The 24,004-nt window shown below is 35.6% G+C and overlaps 1 protein-coding gene across 4 annotated transcripts in view; it reads left to right on the top strand.

The window, feature by feature from the left end:
* Window positions 1–24,004, top strand: part of ARHGAP15 (Rho GTPase activating protein 15) — a 494,107-nt gene that overhangs the window by 51,800 nt on the left and 418,303 nt on the right. For all 4 annotated transcript variants that reach the window (XM_058193603.1, XM_058193605.1, XM_058193594.1 and 1 more), the window contains 3 exons: window positions 6,779–6,853; window positions 13,426–13,484; window positions 19,638–19,725. In XM_058193603.1, the coding sequence (XP_058049586.1) occupies window positions 6,779–6,853; window positions 13,426–13,484; window positions 19,638–19,725 (222 nt within the window). The remainder of the gene's footprint in view (window positions 1–6,778; window positions 6,854–13,425; window positions 13,485–19,637; window positions 19,726–24,004) is intronic.

Here is a 24,004-nt window from a genome sequence, read left to right as displayed (position 1 = left end):
TTTTGCAGAAACTGACAATGAGTTCTTTCTTAGATATTGGGAGGCTCTTGCGGAACAAAGATACCCTTTAGCTAACTTCAGGCAGGGAGACAAGGAAGGAAGGGGGGAAAGTTGCTGAGCAAAATCAAAGAAAACCGCACTTGCCCACAGATTTGGTGAATGGATTTTTTCGAAGCTCTGGGTAAAATGGTTGCTAACTGAAGAATAATCTTGAAATTTGAGAAGTCAAATTAGTTGCCCGCCCCCCCCACCAAAAGGAATAATCCAATGAGTCCTCAAGCTGTCTCAATACATAAAAAGGAAATTAAGAACAAACAAAAACACAAATCAAATCAAACCAAGACATTTTGTGGGATGTGGGGAGGCAATAAACATAGGTGATATCTTAAATCAAGATGTGAGTTATGTGGGGTATTTGAATATGTCCCTATTCTAATTGTTGTGCAATTGATATGCTTTAAATGCCTAGGGGAGGGAGGCATACGCTTCACGAATTCAGCTGATGGTAATCCTTCTTGCAATCACTTTGTATGCTGGAATAGCAAGTCTTCAGAATTAATTCTGTAATGAATAAACTCTTAAGAAAAAATATTCCTCCCTCCAGTGATGGAATGCTCCCGGTTTAACAACCGGTTTGGTGAGTACGCGCTATGCATGCGCATGCGCATGCACACGTTGCATGTGTGTGTGTCTAAGGTGCTTGCGTTGAAAATGGAGCATTTAGAAGCTCAGCTGATTACCTTCCAAGTCAGCAATGGTAAGTAGAACAGTGAGAGTGGGTGAAATCAGTTGCGCCATGCGATTGAGATGAGCTACAAAGCAGGAAATAAAGGACAGGATAGAGCGGGGACAGGTGGGTGGGGCCAATTGATCGTCAGCGCTACCAGTTTGCCCGAACCAATCCTAACCGGCTGAATACCATCTCTGCCTCCCTCCCTCCCTCCCTCCCTTCTACATAACATCTACATAGAATAGTTTAAATTGGATTTTCTGCATTTACAGAGATGATGGAATGAGAATCAAATGGCATATTACTTTGAAAACATAGCTAGCAGCCACGTGTTTTTCTTCTCTTTTTCCTCTCTGTGAAAGAATATATTCCATTTGCTCAAGGCTGTTAATCTAGAAGCATAATTGTGTCCACCAGAATGTGATTACACCTCCTCACAGACTTTGCCCATCAACATGACAAGGTCAAAGGTGGACACCCCATAGGACATTCACCATTGCTTGACACATTCTTTGAGCAGGCTTTGGTGCCACTAATAAAGATAGCCTCTGGATCTGTGATACTTTTTGGTGGACAGTTGCTTTTTTAAAATAGTATGAGATTACGGTACACAACTGTCTATTTTCTGTATATTCTCTAAGTGTCATTTCCCTTCATTATTTGAAAATATCAGAATACCCTTTTAAGAACAAAACTTTTCATATAGAAAAACATAGAAAATATTTAGCATGGGACTTCACTAATTTCCAATATAAGAATCATAGCAATCCCAAAAAAGCTACAAGGGAGTAAAATATATATATTCTTGCTGAGGACTTTGCCTGTTATTGGGCTAAAAATGGTCTTGCAGTATAATTGTGTGTTTGCATTATCACTTCTTATACTGTACCATGTAGAAGGGGAATAACTGTACCTACACACTGCATAGTTAATGGTGTTTTTATGGTTTAAGTCAATCATATGAAAATAGTCAAGCAAAACGATCCATTTTTAATTTCTGTGTGTTTCCAGCCTTACACCAGAACAACTAGACACAAGAACAGATTCTTCCCGAACGCCATCACTCTGCTAAACAAATAATTCCCTCAACACTGTCAAACTATTACTAAATCTGCACTATTATTAATCTTCTCATCGTTCCTATCACCCAACTCCTTCCACTTATGAATGTATAGTAGTTCACTTTATTGCTTGTATCCTTACAATTTATATTGATAGTGATTCTTCCCTGGTTGCTTATTTGTACCCTATGACTATCATTAAGTGTTGTACCTTCTGATTCTTGATGAACATATCTTTTCTTTTATGTACACTGAGAGTGTATGCACCAAGACAAATTCCTTGTGTGTCCAATCACACTTGGCCAATAAAAAATTCTATTCTATTCTATTCTATTCTATTCTATTCTATTCTATTCTATTCTATTCTATTCTATTCTATTCTAGTCTAGTCTAGTCTAGTCTAGTCTAGTCTAGTGTAGTCTAGTCTAGTCTAGTCTAGTCTATCGTCCTGTACCAGCTTGAAATCTCTCTCTGTTTCTCATCTATCTAGAAAAATAAGTTGATTTTGTATACATTTACGATACCATATGCATTTGTGCAATAAATTGTATTTTCCCCCATATAAATTACATTGTATGCTAATTTCACTAATCTAGGCATCCTTGTGTTTGTGTGTAGAACTGCAAGAGCAAACAGCTTGAGCAGCTTCTCCTATCTCTGTCATGCAGAAGTCATCACTTGAAGTTGTGCATTTTGTATCTCCATCACAGTTGGCTGCAGTTTCATTTTATCAAGCATTTTTCAAAGCTTAAAGCCTACCACTGCAGAGTCTTGGGCTCTACTTGTAGAGACTTTCTATTGATGTTACTAATGCAACCTGTAGAAGGAAGATGTTTGCTACTGTTTACATGTTCTATGTATATAAGTATTAATTGAACAGTGCTTTTATATGAATTTATTGGTAAAATTCGCATAAAGCTGTTGGTAACTTTTTACCGAAGAATGTTACAAAATTTAGAAAGTGTGAACTTCAAAATACAATTTAATTTTAATTCATATCTGAGAAATTAAATAATTAGTCTAAATGCAAATTATTTGGCTGACATTTGGTTGACAAAGTAATGACATTTTCCCTGGTCTTTACTTTGTACCCAGTTTTTGACATGCTATAATAGAACTAATGCACACTTGCCACAAATACAATTAAATTAAATTTCAGCATACTTTAATTTCATACTTAACTCTTTCCTACTGAACTCAGAGGAGCACCAGAACTAACAAAGCCTCATGCCCTGCAGTTTTAAATGTAAATATAATTTAAACTTGTATTTTTTTTAAAAAAAGTGACGTCTTCATTTTTGGGGGCTTTATCATCCCCAGTGCCTACTCCTCCTCCTCATATCCCAGGTAAAACAATATTGATTAACTCCTAAAAATGATAGAATTGGGATTTTTCTTAATTATGGAGAGATGAAATGAAATTGTGCAGAATTTTGCTGTGATCTATATAAGAATATCATTAAAGTGGAATTGTTTAAGTGAAAATATGCTGACCAGAAATGACAAGTAAATATTAGTTTCAGATCTTTAGATCTTATGTTATTGAAAAATGTGAGGAAAAGGATAAATAGAGTATCCTATTTAAAATGATCTCTCTCCCTCCCTCCCTCTCTCTCTCTCTCATCCTCCATCCTCCATTCATCCATTCATCCATCCATCCATCCATCCATCTTTATCTTCCGTCTATCATCTATCTATCCTATCAATTTACTTTCAATTTATACAGGTGCATCTACCTTCATTCAATATCAATCCAAAATTAAATGAAAGATCTGAAATCTTACCAGTTTTCACAACCACATCAGCAAATCATTCTTATTTACTCTCCATACTAATAAAAGAGAAGCATGACACTTCTGAAAATAAAATTGCAAAATACAGAAAATTTGGTTTGACATTTTTTGTTCCCCAGAGGAGGGACTGCTGCTAACAAAAGTATTTCTTACAAAAGCTTGATTGCTTAAGACACAAAATATTAAGACAGAAAACACTTTAGGACACAGCCATGTCACCAGCTGTTACTCATTCCTAATGAAATTGTTAAGTAATATTTTTATAAGTAGGTCAGTGAAACTTTTGAATCTCAGAAAGTGTTTCATTTGTGGTTTCTTTCCCCCTTGGTAATGTAGTAAATTACTTGGTAAATTAAAACAAGGCAATTAAATAAGTGTGAAAAATCTATCTATCTATCTATCTATCTATCTATCTATCTATCTATCTATCTATCTATCTATCTATCTATCTATCTATCCATCCATCCATCTATCAGTCATCTACAGTATCTCTCTCTCTGTGTCTCTCCACTATCTAGCTATAATATTTCTCTCCTCCCCCCATCCATCCATCCATCTCTAATTTACAGAGCCATCATGTTCCATGTACTGTAAGCAGGGTACCTTACCTTAAAGCATATTTCCATTGGTTTCTCTCTTCTCTCCAATGCTGTCAAAACTGTTTAAATATTAAATACTGATATTTTTAATTAAAAATTGTTCATGGTTATATTATGCAGATAAAACTAATTGATAATTCATGAAAATTTAAAATAAAAAAATATTAAATGAGACAAAATAAGTAATTTCCCCCTTTGTCCAGCAAATACAAACAACTTTAACAACGTATCACCTCTCTTAAAATACAACAATCTCTTCATCCCATATCTCACTTCAATCTGTATAAACATTTTTAAAAAAATCTCATCTTCCATCTTAATTAGTCAAAGTCCATTAGGGGTTACCAGAAAGAAAGAAAAAACTATCATACACTTGCTCTAATAAACCTATTTGAATTCATTCCCTTTATATTTATATCTCTTTTTTCCTATCATTAAACGAATTGTCCAAACCTCATCGTTCAAGTATAGTCAGTAAAAAGTCCAATAAAAGTTACCAGATATTACAACATAACCATTTTAATTTTAGTCAGATAAATTTAAAATACAGCAAATTAACTCATTCCCATATAAGTGTTGTCTATAAACAAACCTTTAAACATCATCATCTACTCCTGGTCAGTAAAAAATCCATTAAAAATTTTCCAGTAATCATAACCTATCTATTTTAACCTTGCTCAAATAAACCAACCGTATATTCCTTCTCCTTTTTTCCAACATTCTTAATCTTTAGCCCTTCAAACAATGTCCAAACATTTTAGGGTTTTACCCCAGTTTTTCTTTGCTGCTTCCCGTAATATTACTAGTAACATCAACAAATCCCTTGTTTCCTCAGGGATGTCTTAAGTTCACTATGTCCTCTCCAGAAGTCCCCAGATTTTTAAAGGAAGTTATCATTGTCTTTCATAAAGAAAGAGTGCAAATTTAGAACCCATTGTGGACCTTTACTTTTATCAAATATGTAATCCAACGTTGTCCCTATTCTCACATATCTTAGCCAATGTTGGTTTTCACCCTCAGCACTGTCATTTAAAAGGAATCTGCTATAAGCAGAAAAGAAGATAGGGAAGAATTAATTTGAAAGATGGTAACTGAATTGAACATTGGACACTATCTAACAAAATGAAATTCAATGATGAAAAAAGTAAGGTTCTACATGTAGGCAAGAAAAACAAAATGCACAGGTACAGTATATGTGGTACCTCGCTCAATAGTAGTAACTGTGAAAGGGATCTTGGAGTCCTAATGGACAATCACTTAAATATGAGCCAGCAGTGTGCTGCAGCTGTCAAAAAAGCCAACACAGTTTTAGGCTGCCTAAACAGAGGGATAGAATCAAGGTCATGTGAAGTGTTATTACTGCTTTATAATGCCTTGGTAAGGCCACACTAGGAATACTGCATCCAGTTTTGGCTCCCCAATCCAGGGAAAGGTTACTGCAAAATCTCCATTTCCTCCCTGTCAGCTGGGACTTGGGAGGCAGAGAATAGACGAGGGTGGGTCCAGTCAGAATTTTTACTACCGGTTCTCCAGAACTGGTCAGAACCTGCTGAAACCCACCTCTGGAGTCAAGCTATTCTTCGAAGTACCTGAGGGCAGCACAAGAAGCAATGGGTAGAAACTAATCAAGGAGAGAAGCAACCTAGAACTAAGGAGAAACTTCTTAATAGTTAGAACAATTAATCAGTAGAACAACTTTCCTCCAGAAGTTGTGAATGCTCCAACATTGGAAGTTTTTAAAAAGAGATTAGATAACCATTTATCTGAAATGGTATAGAATTTCCTGCCTAAGCAGGGGGTTGGACTAGGAGATCTCCAAGGTCCCTTCCAACTCTGTTATTCTATTATATTATAATTGGTTAATGAATTCAGTACTTAGACAGCTACCAGTCACACTACTGGGGGAGAAATTACATCTAAAAGAATCTGGAATTGGATTCAAAGCTTACCATAACAACACAATAGTCCAACTAACCATAGCCAGGTCATAGTCTAGTGATGGCTAACCTTTTCCGGACTGAGTGCCCACACATGCACCCAAACCCCCAAAATGCAATGCGTGCGTGGCCATCATATACATGCACCATGCCACCCTGTGTATTCATGCACCCCCCCCCCCCATACACTCACCCCGCATGCACAGCAGAGACCTGAAGATCAGCTGGCTGGTAGGAGACAAGCATGCATGTGCAGCTGAGCTGGATTTGGGTGATGGCTCGCATGCCATCAGAGAGGGCACTGTGTGCATGCGTGCCATAGGTTTGCCATCATGGCTATAGTCCAACTCTTCTTAACACTGTTATTTCACACACAAGTCTAAATTCACACACAAGTCTAAATGTGAATTGATCTGGTAATGGTATGCTCTTCTAAAACTTTTTTTAAAAGACTTTGAAGACACACAACTTTTAAATATATTGTGTAAGGGTAAAATGTTACGATGAGAGCATATTAATTTTATTTATTTTTATTTGAAAACTGCACTAGTACAGTTCAAAGGGAATGGGCTCAGTTGAGTTATTTTCAGTTCATCCTTGTATGTTAAATGTTGTTTGATTTGAGCGTATTCTGACTTCTAACTAAATATATTTCCAGCTATCTCGTCATAGACGGAATCATTCACAACATAATATACCACATCTTGACTGCCTTGTCCCACTGGAAAAACAGGTAAGCATTATACCTGTAAATGTATTATAGCACTTACTATAATACTGTATTGTGTATTTTATACTTTAGCTTTTATTAATAAAAACAGAACATATGCTTGAAAGATGAACACATATGGATAATATGTGGATGTCATCCACATGTGGATGACATGTGGATGACATATTATCTTACAGGATAAAAGGGAACTAAAGATCTGAGCAAGGTTGGCCAATTGTTTTATCCATTCAGTTAAAACAATTAAAAATGATGTTTCAGCATTATTAGTAAATATTTATTTGAGTAGTACTGCTTTCCAAAAAACAGTAAAATAATAGTGTAAAATAGAGGCATGAATTTATCTTCGTGTTATCCTTGGTACTTCAGGTATATAGATAAATGTGTTATACATAAGAGCTTGATAATTTTTTTAAAAAAAATTGAACCAATTTTGGAAGATGACGTTTATTGGTAAAATTTAGTGGATACGGAAAGGGAAATTGAATTCTCTTTGCTGTTGTCCTACGTGCACTTCATGACCATGGTGCCACAATTAAATGTAAATCTAGGCAATTTTTATAATTATTGCCACCAAAAATTAGTTACTATTAGCAGTATAGTTACTTACTGTTAGCAACTAATAATATTATTAGTATTAGTACATTTTGAACTAAGAATTTTTTCCCCAGACAGATCTTATATTTCTGGGGTAATATAGATGTAACTAGAAAAAGTCAAAGAAACAATTTCATTATCTAAGTACAAGGAAAATGATCAACTGGAAGAATGGTCAGCGTAAGGCAAGTATGAAGCAGACCAAGTGAGTTGCAACTACTGAAGTTAAAAATAAAACATGCTCAGTTTTAGCTCAATAGCCACACAATACATAGGCTTATCTCTGACAATAACCTCCTCAGATATTCTTGCAAGTATGTTTTGCAGTTAGCAAAGACCATATAAGGAATTTTTTTTTAAAAAAATATATATCAAACTTGCATGCTGCCAAACTCCCAATTTATGCATGTATGACCATGGAGCCACAATTTTTTCCACTTCGCTAAACTAGGCATGGGCGTGGCCAGTGCGTGACACATCCAGCCCATCGGCCATGAGTTTTACAACCCTGTGCTAGAACAGGGGTCTCCAACCTTGGTCCCTTTAAGACTTGTGGACTTCAACTCCCAGAGTCCCTCAGCCAGATTGAAAATTTTCAAAAGATTGAAAATTTGAGTCTATAATAGTTTTCAGTTATGCTTCCTATTGCCATGTTTGTATACTTAAAAGTATAAAACCAGTCATGATCTTTCAGTATGTCACATGTTGCCATATGATCCTATTGCATAGAATGCAATGAAGAAAAATGAAAGTCATAGAATGATAACATTCAAAGGGATTTTGGAGGTCTACCACAGCAGGAATCTTCATACCACCCAGATTTCTAAATTTTACTTGAAATCTTCCCATTATGAAACAGCACAATTAGAGACTGTTTCACTGTTATATTGTTCCAATCATCAGGAAATTTGTCCTTAGTTTGATTTCTGGGAGGAAAAGTGGAGAATTGAAGAGAGCTCTGCTGAGAGTTGAGCCAACAATTGCACTAAAACAGAAGCTGATGAGTGTGGACCGGCTTCTTGCAATCTCTCTCCAGACAAGGAGAGGATGTGGGATCACCCACAAATGCTCCAATCAGTTGCTTCTCATGAAGGGGTGGCAACACAGTGTTCTCTATTGGGTTTAGAGAGCCATCTTGCTTAAACTGTGGACAACACCTGTGAAAGGACACTGTGTTCCTTTTCTAATAACTTTTGGAAATTTCTTGTTTACTGATTTTCAGCTATTAGGAACTGTTGGAGTTCGATAGCACCAAGAGAGCTTCCTTCAATTCTTAGCAAAAGTTTTAAAAATTCAAGTTTAAGGACTTAAAAAAAATCTCTCAAAAGGGTGATTAGAATGTTAATTTTGGAAAGTTACAAATGGATAAAGATCTGGATGGATTTGAGAATAGATTTTGAAATTAATTATAACAATCCTTAGAATGGGAAAATGCTACAATTTTGAAGTCTTTAAAAAATGATAGGATGACCAGACACTAGAGAGAATTTTGAAGACCGGACACTAGAGAGAACCAGAAGGAACTAAATATTATAATTAAAGGAGAAGAATACTTAAATTTGACTTACTAAACAGAATGGGTAGTTGTGATGGTTCAGCGGTTAAAGACGCTAAGCCTGTCAGCTGGAAAGCTGATAGCTCATGTTTGAGACCTGAGTGCCGAGTGACAGGGTGAGCTCTCATTACTTGCCTCAGCTCTTGCTCACCCAGCACTTCAAAAGCATGAAGTAGATAAATAGGTATCACCTTGGTGGGAAAGTAATAGTGTTCCATACATCTCAGGGTATAGTCATGCTGGCCACATGACCACAAAAGTCTCTTCAGGTAAAGCTGGCTTCCTAAGCTAAGAGATGGAGATGAACACTGCCCCCTAGAGTTGGACACAACTGGACAAGGGAAACCTTTACTTTTATCTTTAAACAGAATGGAACAAAATACGTTAATATTGGATGTATGAAGATATTTGTGAACAATGAATAATTATAAGAATGTCTGCCATTATAGATAGACTGGGTACAGAGATATGAAAAGGAAAAAGTTTTACTAGACAAGACTGAACCTGATCTGAAAGTAGACTTAAAAAGGACAGGCTACAAGAATGATATGGAAAAAAAGATGCTACATTGGATATGCATCAATGCTACATTGATGTTAATAATGAAAAAGGATATGCAAATAACAATCCAAAATAATGATTGGTAACTTTTCTATCTTGGATTTACAAAAGAGACTTGTTAAAGTTTTGAAGAATCTTGTGAGAAGAGATTTGAAGGGATGAAAGATTATTAAAAGTATAAGAAAGGAATATAAAGTTGGTTTATTTAATCAAGATTAACACACACACAATCCTGTAATAGACTTATACTGATCAGGACAGAACAAGGGTTTAGAATTTTGTTATAGATAAGAAATGAGATATGAGAAGAAGAAATCATTCAATATATTTTAAGAGAAAATAACTTACTAAAATTGTTTATACTTGTTTATACTTGAAGGGGGAAGTAATTTTTTATATATTTAATATCTTTTGTCTCCTTTCTTTTGTCTTTTCTGCACTTTTCTTTTCTTTTCTTTCATTTTTAATGTGTATTAGTTTTTATCTTTTAATTGTAACGTTCAGCAATATTTTTTTTAAAATGTCCTTGTTTCAAGTTTGTATTTCAGTCCATAAATTGTCCATCCACTAATTCTTTTTTCTGGTGTGCTATGGTAAATTAATCCACATATGTACATCATTCCGTTGCATTGAATCTGCAATTATTTTTAGATGAATGAGGTTACAGTCTCCATGGAATTAGTAACCCTATGTAATTAGAGTGCCCATCACCCAGAGAATTATAACCCTGCTCAACTGAATAAGGTCTTACCCTCACTGCCAACTTCCCCCCATTAATACAAGGAAGTCAGGATACAAAGATGGAGTATAAAATAAATTCCCATCTCCCTTCTATATATTCCATTACCTGTAAAGTGAAATGAGATCCTGGCTAAATATCTATCACCATTGCATTCATGTATTAATTTGTGAAGGAAATTTTTGTCAATGGGAGTATTTCTCTATTCCAGGAAGAAATAATTATCCCCCAGCTTAATTAACTATCTATGAGTTCTAGATCACATTTCTGAAATAAATCAACATATCTCTATTATTTCTAAAGTCATTTTCATGTGCATTTCATAATTTCTCTTGGCATTATTAAAACATATTCACTGTAGATTCAAATAAATATACCACAGTACCTCTAAAGAAATAAAGACATGCTAGCTAATCTTTTATATATATATATATATATATTGAACTTTCTGCCTTCTTTCTCTATTAATTTCTCTCCATCTCTTCCTCAAGTTTTTCTTCACTGGAAAGGTACAGAAAGGGCAGCACTGGAAAAAAAAATCCCACAAACAAATGATGGATATTTGTTGAGGCAGAAGAGATAGCAAGTGCTGTAAGGCCATTTCATGTTCAGTAATCTCATGTCATCCATCTGTGAAATGGCTGAAAAGATAACTTGAATTATCTTGGAGGGACTGTGATGAAACTATTTTAACAGATGGTTCCCAGCACAGCAGACATACGTCTAATGTGGTCAGGTTCAGATGTACTAATCTTAATTTCTGAACTCTGCTTTTATGCCCTAAGACCGAGGGGAAAGATATAATGAAGGCAAGAAACAATCCTAATGTCTAATTTTTGCCACTTTTAAATTTGCACCAATACAATGTTGCAATTTCTGGTTATTTCCAGCTTCTGTTGGATAAACTGACAATTTTGTGCCTTCCAAGATTCCTATATTGTATTTTCCATCTTGGCCAAGGCCCGTCCTTACTAAGTCCAATTTCAACATTATTTTTTTTTTTATTTATTTATTTATTTTGTCACACAGTATACATAAGCATAAGCATGAAATAACTATACAATATATAAGCATATATATAAGTATGAGTATGTAATAACTATATTAATTGGATATAATGAAAGGAAACAATAGGACAGGAACGGTAGGCACGTTTGTGCTCTTATGCATGCCCCTTACAGACCTCTTAGGAATGGGGTGAAGTCAATAGTAGACAGTTTTTGGTTGAAGCTTTGGGGATTTTGGGAATTAGTCCAATTATCTGGAGTTCACTAGGTTTGAAAATTTAGACTAAATTACAGAGGCTAGGAATAACAAAGAAATCTCAGCTTGGATGAATAGAAGCTTTCTCCAACTCAAATTTTAGTTAGAGGAAAATAATTTCCTTGTCAATATCCTGAAATGTACAGTGTAACTATACAAAATAACAAAGGAGAAGATGAATAAGGTAAAGGTTCCCCTCGCACATATGTGCTAGTCGTTCCTGACTCTAGGGGGCAGTGCTCATCTCCGTTTCAAAGCTGAAGAGCCATCCCTGTCCGAAGACGTCTCTGTGGTCATGTGGCCAGCATGACTAAATGCCAAAGGGGCATGGAATGCTGTTACTTTCCCACCAAGGTGGCCCCTATTTTTCTACTTTCATTTTTACATGCTTTCAAACTGCTAGGTTGGCAGAAGCTGGGACAAGTAATGGGAGCTCACTCCGTTACATGGGGCTAGGGATGGAAACCGCTGAACTGCCTACCTTTCTGATCGACAAGCTCAGCGTTTTAGCCACTGAGCCACCGCATCCCCAAGATGAATAAAATACATGTTTATTGCAAAAATGATGCTCCAGAGTGAAGAGAATATAGAATAAAATATTCTTTATATTAATTATATTACCTAATATGAACCAATTTATGGGAACTTAATTGAAAGTCATATAATTTCAGTGTGGAACAATACATATATAGAAACAAGGGTGATACAATGTTTTTATTTTAAAACAATGACCCTGGGAAGTTTGAATGTCATAAACATTAGTACCTTGAACAAGGGTTTTAAAATTCTCAGGGGCTCAGGAAGAATATGCATTATGTAGCATATGTGTTGCCCAACATGTTTCAAAGTATCAGCTGTTCATATGCTTTTGTGTTTACATTTAAAAACTCGCTAATAAAAACAAACAATATTATAAGTGGATCTTTTATAGCCCATTGCTTGAATATTTGAATTTTAAAGCCAAAAGACATATTTTATTCTTAAAGTTAGTCTACGAGATTATGCAACAAAGTACCATTCAGCCAACCTGCATTTTTTGATGTTGATGAGGTTATGTACGTAACATACATATGTTACATATACACATAACATGCATAGATAGTTCAGCTCAATCATTATAAGACCTGAATCAAGCTCTGACCATAGTGAGATATAAATTCTACATTTTTACTTTAGACAATTTTTAGATTTTGATCTGCTGTAATCAGATTCAGTGGTGGAATTCAATTTTTTTTACTTACAGTTCTGTGGGTGTGGCTTGGTAGGCATGGCAGGGGAAGGATACTGCAAAATCTCCATTCCCACCCCACTCCAGGGGAAAGATACTGCAAAATCCCCATTCCCACCCCACTCTGGGACCAGCTAGAGGTGGTATTTGCCAGTTCTCTGAACGACTCAAAGTTTCCGCTACCGGTTCTCCAGAACCTGTCAGAACCTGCTGAATAGCACCCCTGATCAGATTCCTTCTTAGCTACATATGTGGATTCAGAGAAATTAAAATAGGATTAGAGAAGGGAAAGTAAAGTACTAGTAATCAAGTTTTATGAAGAGAAATGCAAGAAGATGAGTAGTGTGAGGTCCCTTTTCAAATACCTGAGAAGATATTGCTTAAGGAAGGAGGTCTTCAACTGTACCTTCTTGTTCTAGACACAGATTAAAAGATTTAAGTTAGAGGAAAATCTGTTTTGACACTTACGGAAAAAATGCTAACAATAAGAGTAGTTTGACAATGAAACCAATTGCCCAGACAGATGGTATGGTTCCCTATGCACTCAGGTGGAAACTAAATAGGCATTAGGCCATCAGAAATAACAGTATAGTGGAATGAATAAACATTGTGCATTGACTTCTTTATTACAGATAATCAAGGAAGGCTATCTTCTAAAGGCCAAAATTGCAGACGAAGGCAAGAAGCTAAGGTAGGTGACATTAAATAATTCTAATATAAACAGAAGTGCAAAGCAATATGTTATTTGACTTGGGATTCATAGCACAGGCAATCATCAAGCTTGATCTTCAGATCAAGTTCATTTTTCCTAATAATTTTCTTTCAAAGTTCAAAGAGCTGTAAATTATGCCTCCACTTCCCCCCAAACCCTTTACGCACCAGATCTTCCATAATTTCTTTATGAAGTTGCCATTTTTAATGTAAAGAAGAAACTTTATCTGATTCTATGGATGATGCAACTTTGTTCCTTAAGTTGAGTCTTGCTCTAGAATAGAATAGAATAGAATAGAATAGAATAGAATAGAATAGAATAGAATAGAATAGAATAGAATTTTTTTATTGGCCAAGTGTGATTGGACACACAAGGAATTTATCTTGGTGCATATGCTCTCAGTGTACATAAAAGAAAAGACACGTTCATCAAGAATCATAAGATACAACACTTAATGATAGTCATAGGATACAAATAAGCAATCAGGAAACAATCAATATCAATATAAATCATAAGGATGCAAGCAACAAAGTAACAGTCATACAGTCATAAGTGGAAGGAGATGGGTGATGGGAATGATGAGAAGATTATAGTAAGTAGTCCAGATTTAATAAATACTTTGTCAGTATTGAGACAGTCTTGAATTTTAATTTTATCCATCATTATTCCATGGGGGGGGGGGAATTGAAGTGTAAGCTTGGAATAAGGTCCCTAGAAAGCAGAAATGGAGAATATATTGACGGTCTCTATAATTTGTGGTGTTAGGGGGAAAAAACTTTATTAGGAAGAAGTTGTCTGTGTGCCATTCCTGTTTCAGCCCAAGAATTTAAAACTCTCTGTGATGTACATGATTATTCCTAATTTTTTTTGGGGGAGGAGAAATGGTTGCTTACCCAACCAGAGCGGGAAATATCATCTCCAAGTGGTAATATTTAAATATGGAAAATACATCAGGAGATTTCGGGGCTAGAATAATAGAGCAACTGAAATTTCAACTCTTTTATGGCTGGTTTCTCATATCTGTATTTCCTGATAGCAATTTTGACATCCACAGTCAATTCAGATGCCTATTGGCTGAGATAATATAGTCTCATGGATGTATCAACTCAGTTTTAACCAGAGGGTGAAAACTTGCTCTTTTTCAAAGGGTTACATTCTGATATGGAATGTTAGGTGAAAAGTCTTTTAAGTGAACTGTTGAGTAAGTTAAATAGTCTTGTAAGAAGACTATACCCTTATAGCAGTGGTGGGCTGCTGCCAGTTCAGACAAACTGGTAGTTCCAACCAGTGGCTCGGCCTGCCCACCCGCCCTGGTGCTGTCACGTCCAATATAATTGCAGGTTTTTCGATGCCGCGCACATGCGCTCACATTTTCAGTTCTGGAAACTGGTTGTTTCAGTATGTGATGCCCACATCTGCCTTATAATAGTGATAAATATAGTCAGCAAGCAGATGGGCTTGCCACATATCTCAGTTGCTTTTAATTAGTGCTGTCCTAATATGGATTGTCCAATTATGAAGAAGTCTGCTCTTTTTGCATTTTTTCAAAGGGCTGTTATCAAATTTATCTTTTATTTATACAGATTGTACTATCATCCCATTCTTTATCTTCTTCTGGGTGGAGCTTGTGACCTATACTTTGTTTTCTGTGCAATATGCTCTGAGACACAGAGGAAAACACTGTATTATATATCATAGCTGAGCAAAGAATTAAACACCAGTTACCAATTCAGCCCCACTAAGGATCCAAATGTACAAAAATATAATTTATGTTATGTTTTTAAATATACATCTGTCATGGTTTAAATTTACTGTATACTGTCAGCTTTGGAAGCCATACTAGGCCGGAAGCTTCTGTGCTGCCACTTTCTCGTGTGTGGGAAAGTAGGGTGGGGGATTTAGTAGAGGGTTGGTCTTTAGACATAATAACATTTTTCCTGTCGGTCAAGGTCAGGCCGGTCCTGCATCTGATGAAGGAGTGGTCAGAGTGCTGTCTTGAGATGGGATGGTTGGTGATTGGAGCACGTGATCGACGGCAGAGTCAGGGGATGGTTTGGAGGGGGGTTTGATTTACTGAGGGAAAACCCGGACCTCTCAGATTCAAATTTTCCCAGATGTGCCAGTTTACCTATTCTAGTAAATAGAACTTTGAAAGATGCTTGCTTCAGAGTTTTACTTGGAGTAGGGTTTTTTTTTCTGGAACGCTGACATATACATCAACACCTATGAAAGTGTTTTCCCCCCTTCAATTATCACTTCCTGTAATTAAGGTGAAATTTAGGATAGTTGGAAGTGCCAACATTCTTCTGCTAAACTTGGAATTGTCGGATGAAACTTCAAAAATCTGTATCTTTAAGGAAATAGAGCAACATAAACCACATTGATCTTATAATGTGCTGCCATCAGGTGTCCATTCCCTAGAATGCAAATATAATGACCAAAGGAAGACTGCTCTGGAAAGTCATTGATTTCAATTTTAAAAAGTACCTCGAACTCTGAAGCTGTATCTTATGCAGCTGTGAGGTCAATGTTTTATCACTGTATGTAACAATTTTATGGTTCAGATGGATTAAATCTGACTGCCGCAGGATTATTATTATTTTTGCATCAATTTTCTGTTGCTTTCTGAATGATGTCTCCTAATGTTGTGATACTTAGGTTTCTAACCAAATTCCAACACTGATTGTTGTTCTCTCTCTGTCTCTCTCTCTCATATTATTTGCTGCCAATTGAATGGCTGCTGTCATCCATCCATCTGCACCTGTGTAAAACTGCTTTGGCTGTACTGTTTTCTCTTGATGGAGAAAATGATAATTATATTTATTTATATTTTTATATTATATTTATAGTTTTGTGCATCTTTCAGAGTGCTCTAGGCCTGTAGTTAATTTTAATATAATTTTATATCTTCACGATGGGGTCACTTTATCTCTGACAGGTGGGCCTAAAGCAGAGTATGCAAGAGAAAGCAAAGAAAACTGAACATAAGTTACAGGAAAACTAAGGTGTTTAATAAGAGACACAGTAACTATAAGCATAATTGGAAAACAAATAATATTTGGAAATCATCATCCAATCCTCCCTAAATTGGAAAAAACAAACAAAAATTGTCATAATTTGATCCTTAAGGCTATCTAATGAAATACTTTGTTTTCCTGTGTGCCTAGACAATTATTTAGTTTCTACAATTTTAAAGTTTTGTAAGGGCAAAGTATAGAGTCTTTTGCTGAATGGCACATCGGTCTCTGCATAACAGATCTGAGAACTCTACAAGAAACCTGGATTAAATAAATATGCAACTGGACATCCACTTTTCTGGAATGGTATAGGGCAGTGATGGCGAACCTATTTGGCACCAAGTGCCCAAACCGGAACATGTGTGTGTGTGCGTGTGCCAGAGCCCTGGAAATCACCTGGTCTTCTGGTTTCGGGCACATGCATGCGCACTGGCCAGCTGGCCTTCACACCCACTGGAGCCCCAGAAACTCGAAGACCAGCTGGCCACCTGGTCTTCTAGTTTCCAGCATGCACATTCATGTCGGCCAGCTGATCTTCGCAAGTGCCAGAAACCCAAAGACCAGGTGGCCAGCTCACACATGTAGGAAGTTAGCACTCACCTCTCTCCTAGAAGAATGAAATATTTTGGAGGATATTGAATAGAGCAGAGTATTGTGTTTCCCTGGATGAGAAATAGAGAAACCTGTTTTAAAGACAAAGCAGCTTCCTGCCTCCTCACACCTTTGTCAATGGGCCATTAAGGCCTCAGCCAAGCTCACTCATTCCCCCACCTTTGTCAATTCCCCCCACCTTTGTCACCTTTGTGCACCAGCCAGCTGGTCATCGGGTTTCCGGGGCTTTCGCATGTGTGAAGATCAGGTGGCCGGCATGCATGTGTGCACCGGAAACCAGAAAAGCAGCTGCTGACAGTGCGCATACCCACAGAGAGGGCTCTGCCTTTCGCCGCGAGCTGAAGACGTATCTATTCTTCTGAGCAGGACTGGATTAAATAGGGTTTTTAAATATGGATTTTATTGGGGTTTATTTTATATTTTGTATTGTATTTTAAATTTTAGGCCATATTGAATAAGTTTTTTAAAGAGTGTTTTTATTGTAATATATTGTATTATTTTATATGCCTGTTCACCGCCCTGAGTCCTTCGGGAGAAGGGCGGTATAAAAATTAAATAATAATAATAATAATAATAATAATAATAATAATAATAATAATAATAATAATAATAATTATTATTATTATTATTATTATTATTATTATTATTATTATTATTATTATTATTATTATTATCATCATCATCATCATCATGGGTCTAGGGTCTCCTGCTTGAGCAGAGGATTGGACTAGAACAGGAGTCTGCAACCTTGGCAACTTTAAGCCTGGTGGACTTCAACTTCCAGAATTCCCCAGCCAACTTTAAGTCTGCCAGGCTTAAAGTTGCCAAGGTTGGAGACCCCTGGATTAGAAGACCTCCAAAGTCTCTTCCAATTCTCTTATTCTGTTAAGTGCTACTCTTCTGTATTCTTTGAGTTATATGTCAAATTTTCTGCTTTCTCTATAGAGGCATGTTTGAAAATTTGACAGATATTGGCTAAAACTAAACTGCATGGAAGGCTCTGTTCACCTGTCCTTCCACCCCACTTCTTGTCATCGTCAAATTTATTTCCTGCTTGCAAAAAAGCATAGAAAATGCTTAAGTAATTGTTGCTTCTCAGGCTCATTTCAATATGAGAAAATCTCTCATATTCAAGCAGTGTGTGTGATTTACCAAAACACTGCACTGTAACTCTCCACTATGGTAAGGACAATATTTGAAGAAAATCTTTTCTACTGGTCAGTTCTTTCAAATGTTGTTTTACACATAACAGCATTTTTGTTTGCTAGGCTTAAGAACAGTTTCTTCCTGAACGCCATCACTCTGCTAAACAAATAATTCCCTCAACACTGTCAAACTATTACTAAGTCTGCACTACTATTAATCTTCTCATTGTTCCCATCACCCATCTCCTTCCACTTATGACTGCATGACTGTAACTTTGTTGCTTGTATCCTTTCGATTTATATTGATATTGTTTCCTGATTGCTTATTTGTACCCTATGACTATCATTAAGTGTTGTACCTTATGATTCTTGATGAACATATCTTTTCTTTTATGTACACTGAGAGCATATCCACCAAGACAAATTCCTTATGTCCAATCATACTTGGACAATAAAAAAAATATATATTAATGCCATGCCATCTATGGTTCAATGTCCCTTTACAAACTAACTGTGCCCTCTTTGGAGGAATCAGATAAATTAGCTAACAGAATAACAGAGTTGGAAGAGACCTTGAAGGTATTCTAGCAGGAAACTCTATACCATTTCAGACAAAAAGTTGTTCAATCTATTTTTAAAAACCTCCAGTGATGGAGTACCAACAAATTCTGAAGGCAAACCATCCCACTGATTAATTGTTCTCACTGTCAGGAAATTTCCCCTTAGTTGTAGGTTGGTTCTCTCCTTGATTAACTTCCATCCATTGCTTCTTGTCCTGCCTTCAAGTACTTTGGAGAACAGGCTGACCTCTGCTTCTTTGTGGCAGCCCCTTTAATATTGGAACACTGCTATCATGTCACTCTAGTCTAATCCTATCCTTATTCTAGTCTAGTCTAGTCTAGTCTAGTCCTTCTTCTCATTAAACCAGACATACCCAATTCCAGCATCCATTCTTCATATGTTTTCCTTCCAGTCCTCTAATCATTTTTGTTGCTCTTCTCTTCTCTATTCTATTCTTCTTAGAGTCCCAACATAATTTTTATATTGTGGAGACCAAAATTGGAGGCAATATTCCTCATGTTTTGCTACATTGACTTATGCATGAATCTTGGCACCCTTCCCTTCTTCTTCCTTTTCCTTCTCTTCTTCTTCCTTCTCCTTCTCTTTTTCTCCTTCTCCTAATCCTTATCAGCTTCTCCTGTGTATATTTTTCACCCTCAATTTAATTAATAAATATATTTGTCCGCTACTTCTTTGAGTCATAAACATTGTGGAATGCTAATCTACGAAAGCAGTTATGATTCTCACAACAAAACCATGAGTTTAATTGATGCATTTCTTTATATATTGCATTTAAGGAAAAACTGGACTTTTTCTCGGATTGTTCTCACTGGACGGAAGATGGAATTCTATAAGGAATCCAAACAGCCAGCTGTGCCCAATCTGGTAAGCAGTTATCTTTCTCATGTCTCATCTTTTCAGAAGTGCTATTGAAAAAAAAAAAGTTTGGCATGATGGGGAAAAAAATGCAGAGTTGCTAAGCCTCAGACTTCTGAGAGCAGATGTAAGAAAATGGCTCAATAAACTTTTAATCAGATGAGAGAGGAAGGGAAATAGAACTCAGCGTATCTTTTATTAAGAGGTGCTTTTTGAGAATAATTGCAAAGTGAGACGGATGGTGAGTGGCTCTCTCGTAATGCGGAGGTAACGCTTTAAATTAAGGTGCCAGTTATAAATGCTTTATTCTTATTTATGAAATGATGTCTAAATGCAACTACTTCCTCAAATAATGTATTATAAAGTATGTTATAAAATGCATTAGTAATAAATGCTTAACGGATGATGCGATGAGAATCTGTTACAAAGAATATTATAAGATGTAAATTGTATTAAACCCTGTGTTTGCATCTTTAATACATGAATTTAAGTTGCTATTGAGCTTGCTATAAAGTGGCTTGCATATCATAAATAATAATAAAGTAGTTATAAATTGCACCTTAATACAGGGTGTTACCAAAGAGCAAAACAGTGTAACTTAGCAAAGTGATTTTTATCTTCATATAAATGTGACATTTTCTGTTTCTGCCTAACATTTTCTGAATGTGCCTTATGATTCTATCTAATAGACTTAATGCATCTCTAAGCAGAATTCACTGTGCTTCATTTTTTTAATGAACCTCAAGGAGAGGCTGCATTCTGCCTTTGCAAAAACATTGTGGAAATAACTGTGGCCTATTTCCTTTCCAGGGTAGAATGAATGTCTTTTTCTCTGGATTCCAAAAAGAAGGACAATCCAGATTTTTTTTTTAAAAAAAAGTATAATTAGCTATTAGCAGCTAAAAATGGAAGGCAGAAAAATGAGAGAGGGGAAAAAAGAGAAAAGAAGAAAAATATGGGGGAAAGAAAGAGAAGGGAGCTATTAAAATGATTTTTCTTTTATTTTTTCACCTTTTTCACCTTTTTAATCTTTTATAGCCATCATATGGTTTAATTTCACTTCTAATGTAATGTTTATTTTAAAAATGAGCAAGTATTCACTTTCTTTTTGTTTGTTTTAACTTTTCTGTTGTTTATTTAATTTATGAAAATGTGAATAATAACAGCAATCCAGAAACATATTTGACTATTCAGTAGCTAAAACAAATAGAGGTTAAATGATTATTATTTTAAACAAAAATCAGTAACAAAATATGGATTAATTGGAAATTGTTTCAAATGTGACGCTCAAGGATCTACAAATTATTTTTGGGCTCCTTTCTTTCTTTCTTTCTTTCTTTCTTTCTTTCTTTCTTTCTTTCTTTCTTTCTTTCTTTTTTTCTTTCTTTCTCTCTCTCTCTCTCTCTCTCTCTCTCTTTCTCTCTCTTTCTCTCTCTCTCTATCTTTGTCTCCCTCCCTTTTCTGTCTCTCTCTCTCTCTCTCTCTCTCTCTCTTTCTTTCTTTCATTCATTCTTTCTTTCTTTCGTCTTTCGTGAGGAGGCAAGATTGAATCATCCGTTTTATTTGTGGAAGTTTCAAAATCATTCAGGAAATAAGGAGCAAAAAGCATGCATTAATTTGGCCTTTACTTTGGCAAATCAAAACAAACAAAAAGCATCTTTATCAGGAAAAATTAGCAATTTTGCTCCTGAATTTCTGTAATGCCACTTTGGACTATTCTCAAGACCACCAAGCCTTGTTACATAAATAATATGATAGATTGGTTCCATTCTTCCCACCTGCAACTTCTCTGATGAACCACTGCAAATTTGACATCATTTTGTAATATCATAAAGCCAATTGAGAGATAAGATACAGGTAGTCCTTGATTTACGATCAGGGGAGGGGGGGCAGATCAAGTCCCATTTACAATTGGGACTGGAACCTCTATCATTAAGCAAGGTGGTTGTTAATTGAGTTGCATCCAATTTTGCAACATTTTTGCTGCGATCATTAAATTAATCACATGGTTGTTGAGAGACTTTGGCTTCCCCCACTGACTTTGCTTATCAGAAGTCAACTAGAAATTTTGCAAATATGACGCCAGGACATTGCAACCATCATATATACATGCCAGCTTCCAAGTTCCTGAATTTTGAACATGTGACCATGGGACTGCTAAGATGGTTGTAAGGATGAGCACTGATTGTAAATCATATTTTTCAACACCCTTGTAACAGTCATTAAATGAATGGTTGTAACTTGAGGATGACCTGTCATTCTTACCCCAGAATCAGTATTATCCTCATTTTAAATCAACTCTCTTTGCTATTTTCAACATATGCACTGAAAAATCCATAATAAAATATTTTATAAAAATGACTTACTTTTCAAACATACTGTATATCTTGCAAAAACAAAAGGATCAGAGAATCAGATCACTTAGTTGAAAATGATTAACCAGATATATTTACAAACCATGTAATGTATTTTATATATTTGCCTTTGATGAAAACATAATATATCAATATAAAATATAAATATATTTTATACATAATATATAATATATAAATATAAACTTGGCAACTCCAAATCTCAACCAGCAAATGTTCAGTCTTATATATTGGAAAAATGAACCTAAACACCAAGTACATGCTTGATGGACATTACCTTACAGATGAGCCCCACCCTGTTAAAGACCTTGGAGTTTTCATATCAAATGATCTAAGTGCCAAAATCCACTGCAACTACATAGCAAAAAAGGCTCTAAGATTGTAAACCTAATCTTACGTAGCTTCTTTTCCAAAAACACTACACTACTAACCAGCGCATATAAAACATTTGCTAGGCCAATTCTTGAATATAGCTCGCCTGTCTGGAACCCATACCACATTTCTGACATCAATACAATTGAACGTGTCCAGAAATATTTTACAAGAAGAGTTCTCCACTCCTCTGAAAACAACAAAATATCTTATCCCACCAGACTTGAAATCCTAGGTTTAGAAAACTTAGAACTCCGTCGCCTTCGACAAGACCTAAGTTTAACTCATAGAATCATCTATTGTAATGTCCTTCCTGTCAAAGACTACTTCAGCTTCAATTGCAATAATACAAGAGCAACCAATAGATTTAAACTTAATGTTAACCACTTCAATCTAGATTGCAGAAAATATGACTTCTGTAACAGAGTTATCAGTGCTTGGAACACATTACCTGACTCTGTGGTCTCTTCTCATAATCCCAAAAGCTTTAACCAAAAACTTTCTACTATTGACCTCACCTCATTCCTAAGAGGACTATAAGGGGTGTGCATAAGAGCACAAACGTGCCTACCGTTCCTGTCCTATTGTGTTTTTTTCCCCTTTATATCTATATATGCTTATACTTACTGATATTTCCTCATATATAAGTTTATATACTATATAATCTTTTTGTGTGATGCTTATGTATACTGTTGTGACAAAATAAATAAATAAATAAATAAATAAATAAATAAATTAAATAAATAAATAAAAAAATGAAGAGCAAAGGAAAAGGGAAGAAGGAGGGAAAAAAATAAGTTCACTTCTTGTCTTCTATTTATGGTATCCCGCTATCGCGTTCAGGTATCGATGGAGAAGAAATACACCAATATTACAATCCCAATTTTGTTTTGACAGAAGTGTGAATTAATTGTTATTTCTTAGATTTATTTAATATAGATAGTCCTCAACTAACAATCACATTTGAGCCCAAAATTTCCACTGCTCTGCAAGGCAATTGTTAAGTGAATTTTGTTCCATTTTACAACCTTTCTTGCCATAGTTGTTATGTGAATCATTGCAGTTGTTAAGTTACTAACATTGTTGTTAAATGAATCTGGCTCCCTTATTGACTTTGTTTGTCAGAAGACTGCAAAAGGTGATCATATGACCCAGGGACACTGAAACCGTCATAAATACATGCCAGTTGCCAAGGGTCCAAGTTTCAATCATGTGAAAAACAGTCATACCACTTTTTCAGTTCCATTATAATTTCCTGTGGTCACTAAAGAAATAGTTGTAAGAGGACTACCTGTACAGGTGAATGCAATATTGAAACAATACACTTCAGCATAATAGCATCTATCAATAAAAATTGTCCCATATTCAATATGTCAGAATTGGAATTTCAATATATGGTATAGCCTTAGCTGCTTCCAGCTACATCAAGCAGAATTTGGAAGAGTGATTTATGTTGTTGTAGGGGGAAAAAATAGCTATTAGATTGGGGAAGTAAAGGGATATACAGAAAAGCATGCAAGATCTTATTTCATTATTGTAGTTTC

The sequence above is a fragment of the Ahaetulla prasina genome, chromosome 1, assembly GCF_028640845.1.
Source record: "Ahaetulla prasina isolate Xishuangbanna chromosome 1, ASM2864084v1, whole genome shotgun sequence".
In the NCBI taxonomy this organism is placed as follows: Eukaryota; Metazoa; Chordata; class Lepidosauria; order Squamata; family Colubridae; genus Ahaetulla; species Ahaetulla prasina.
This window is presented reverse-complemented; position numbering and strand designations above follow the sequence as displayed.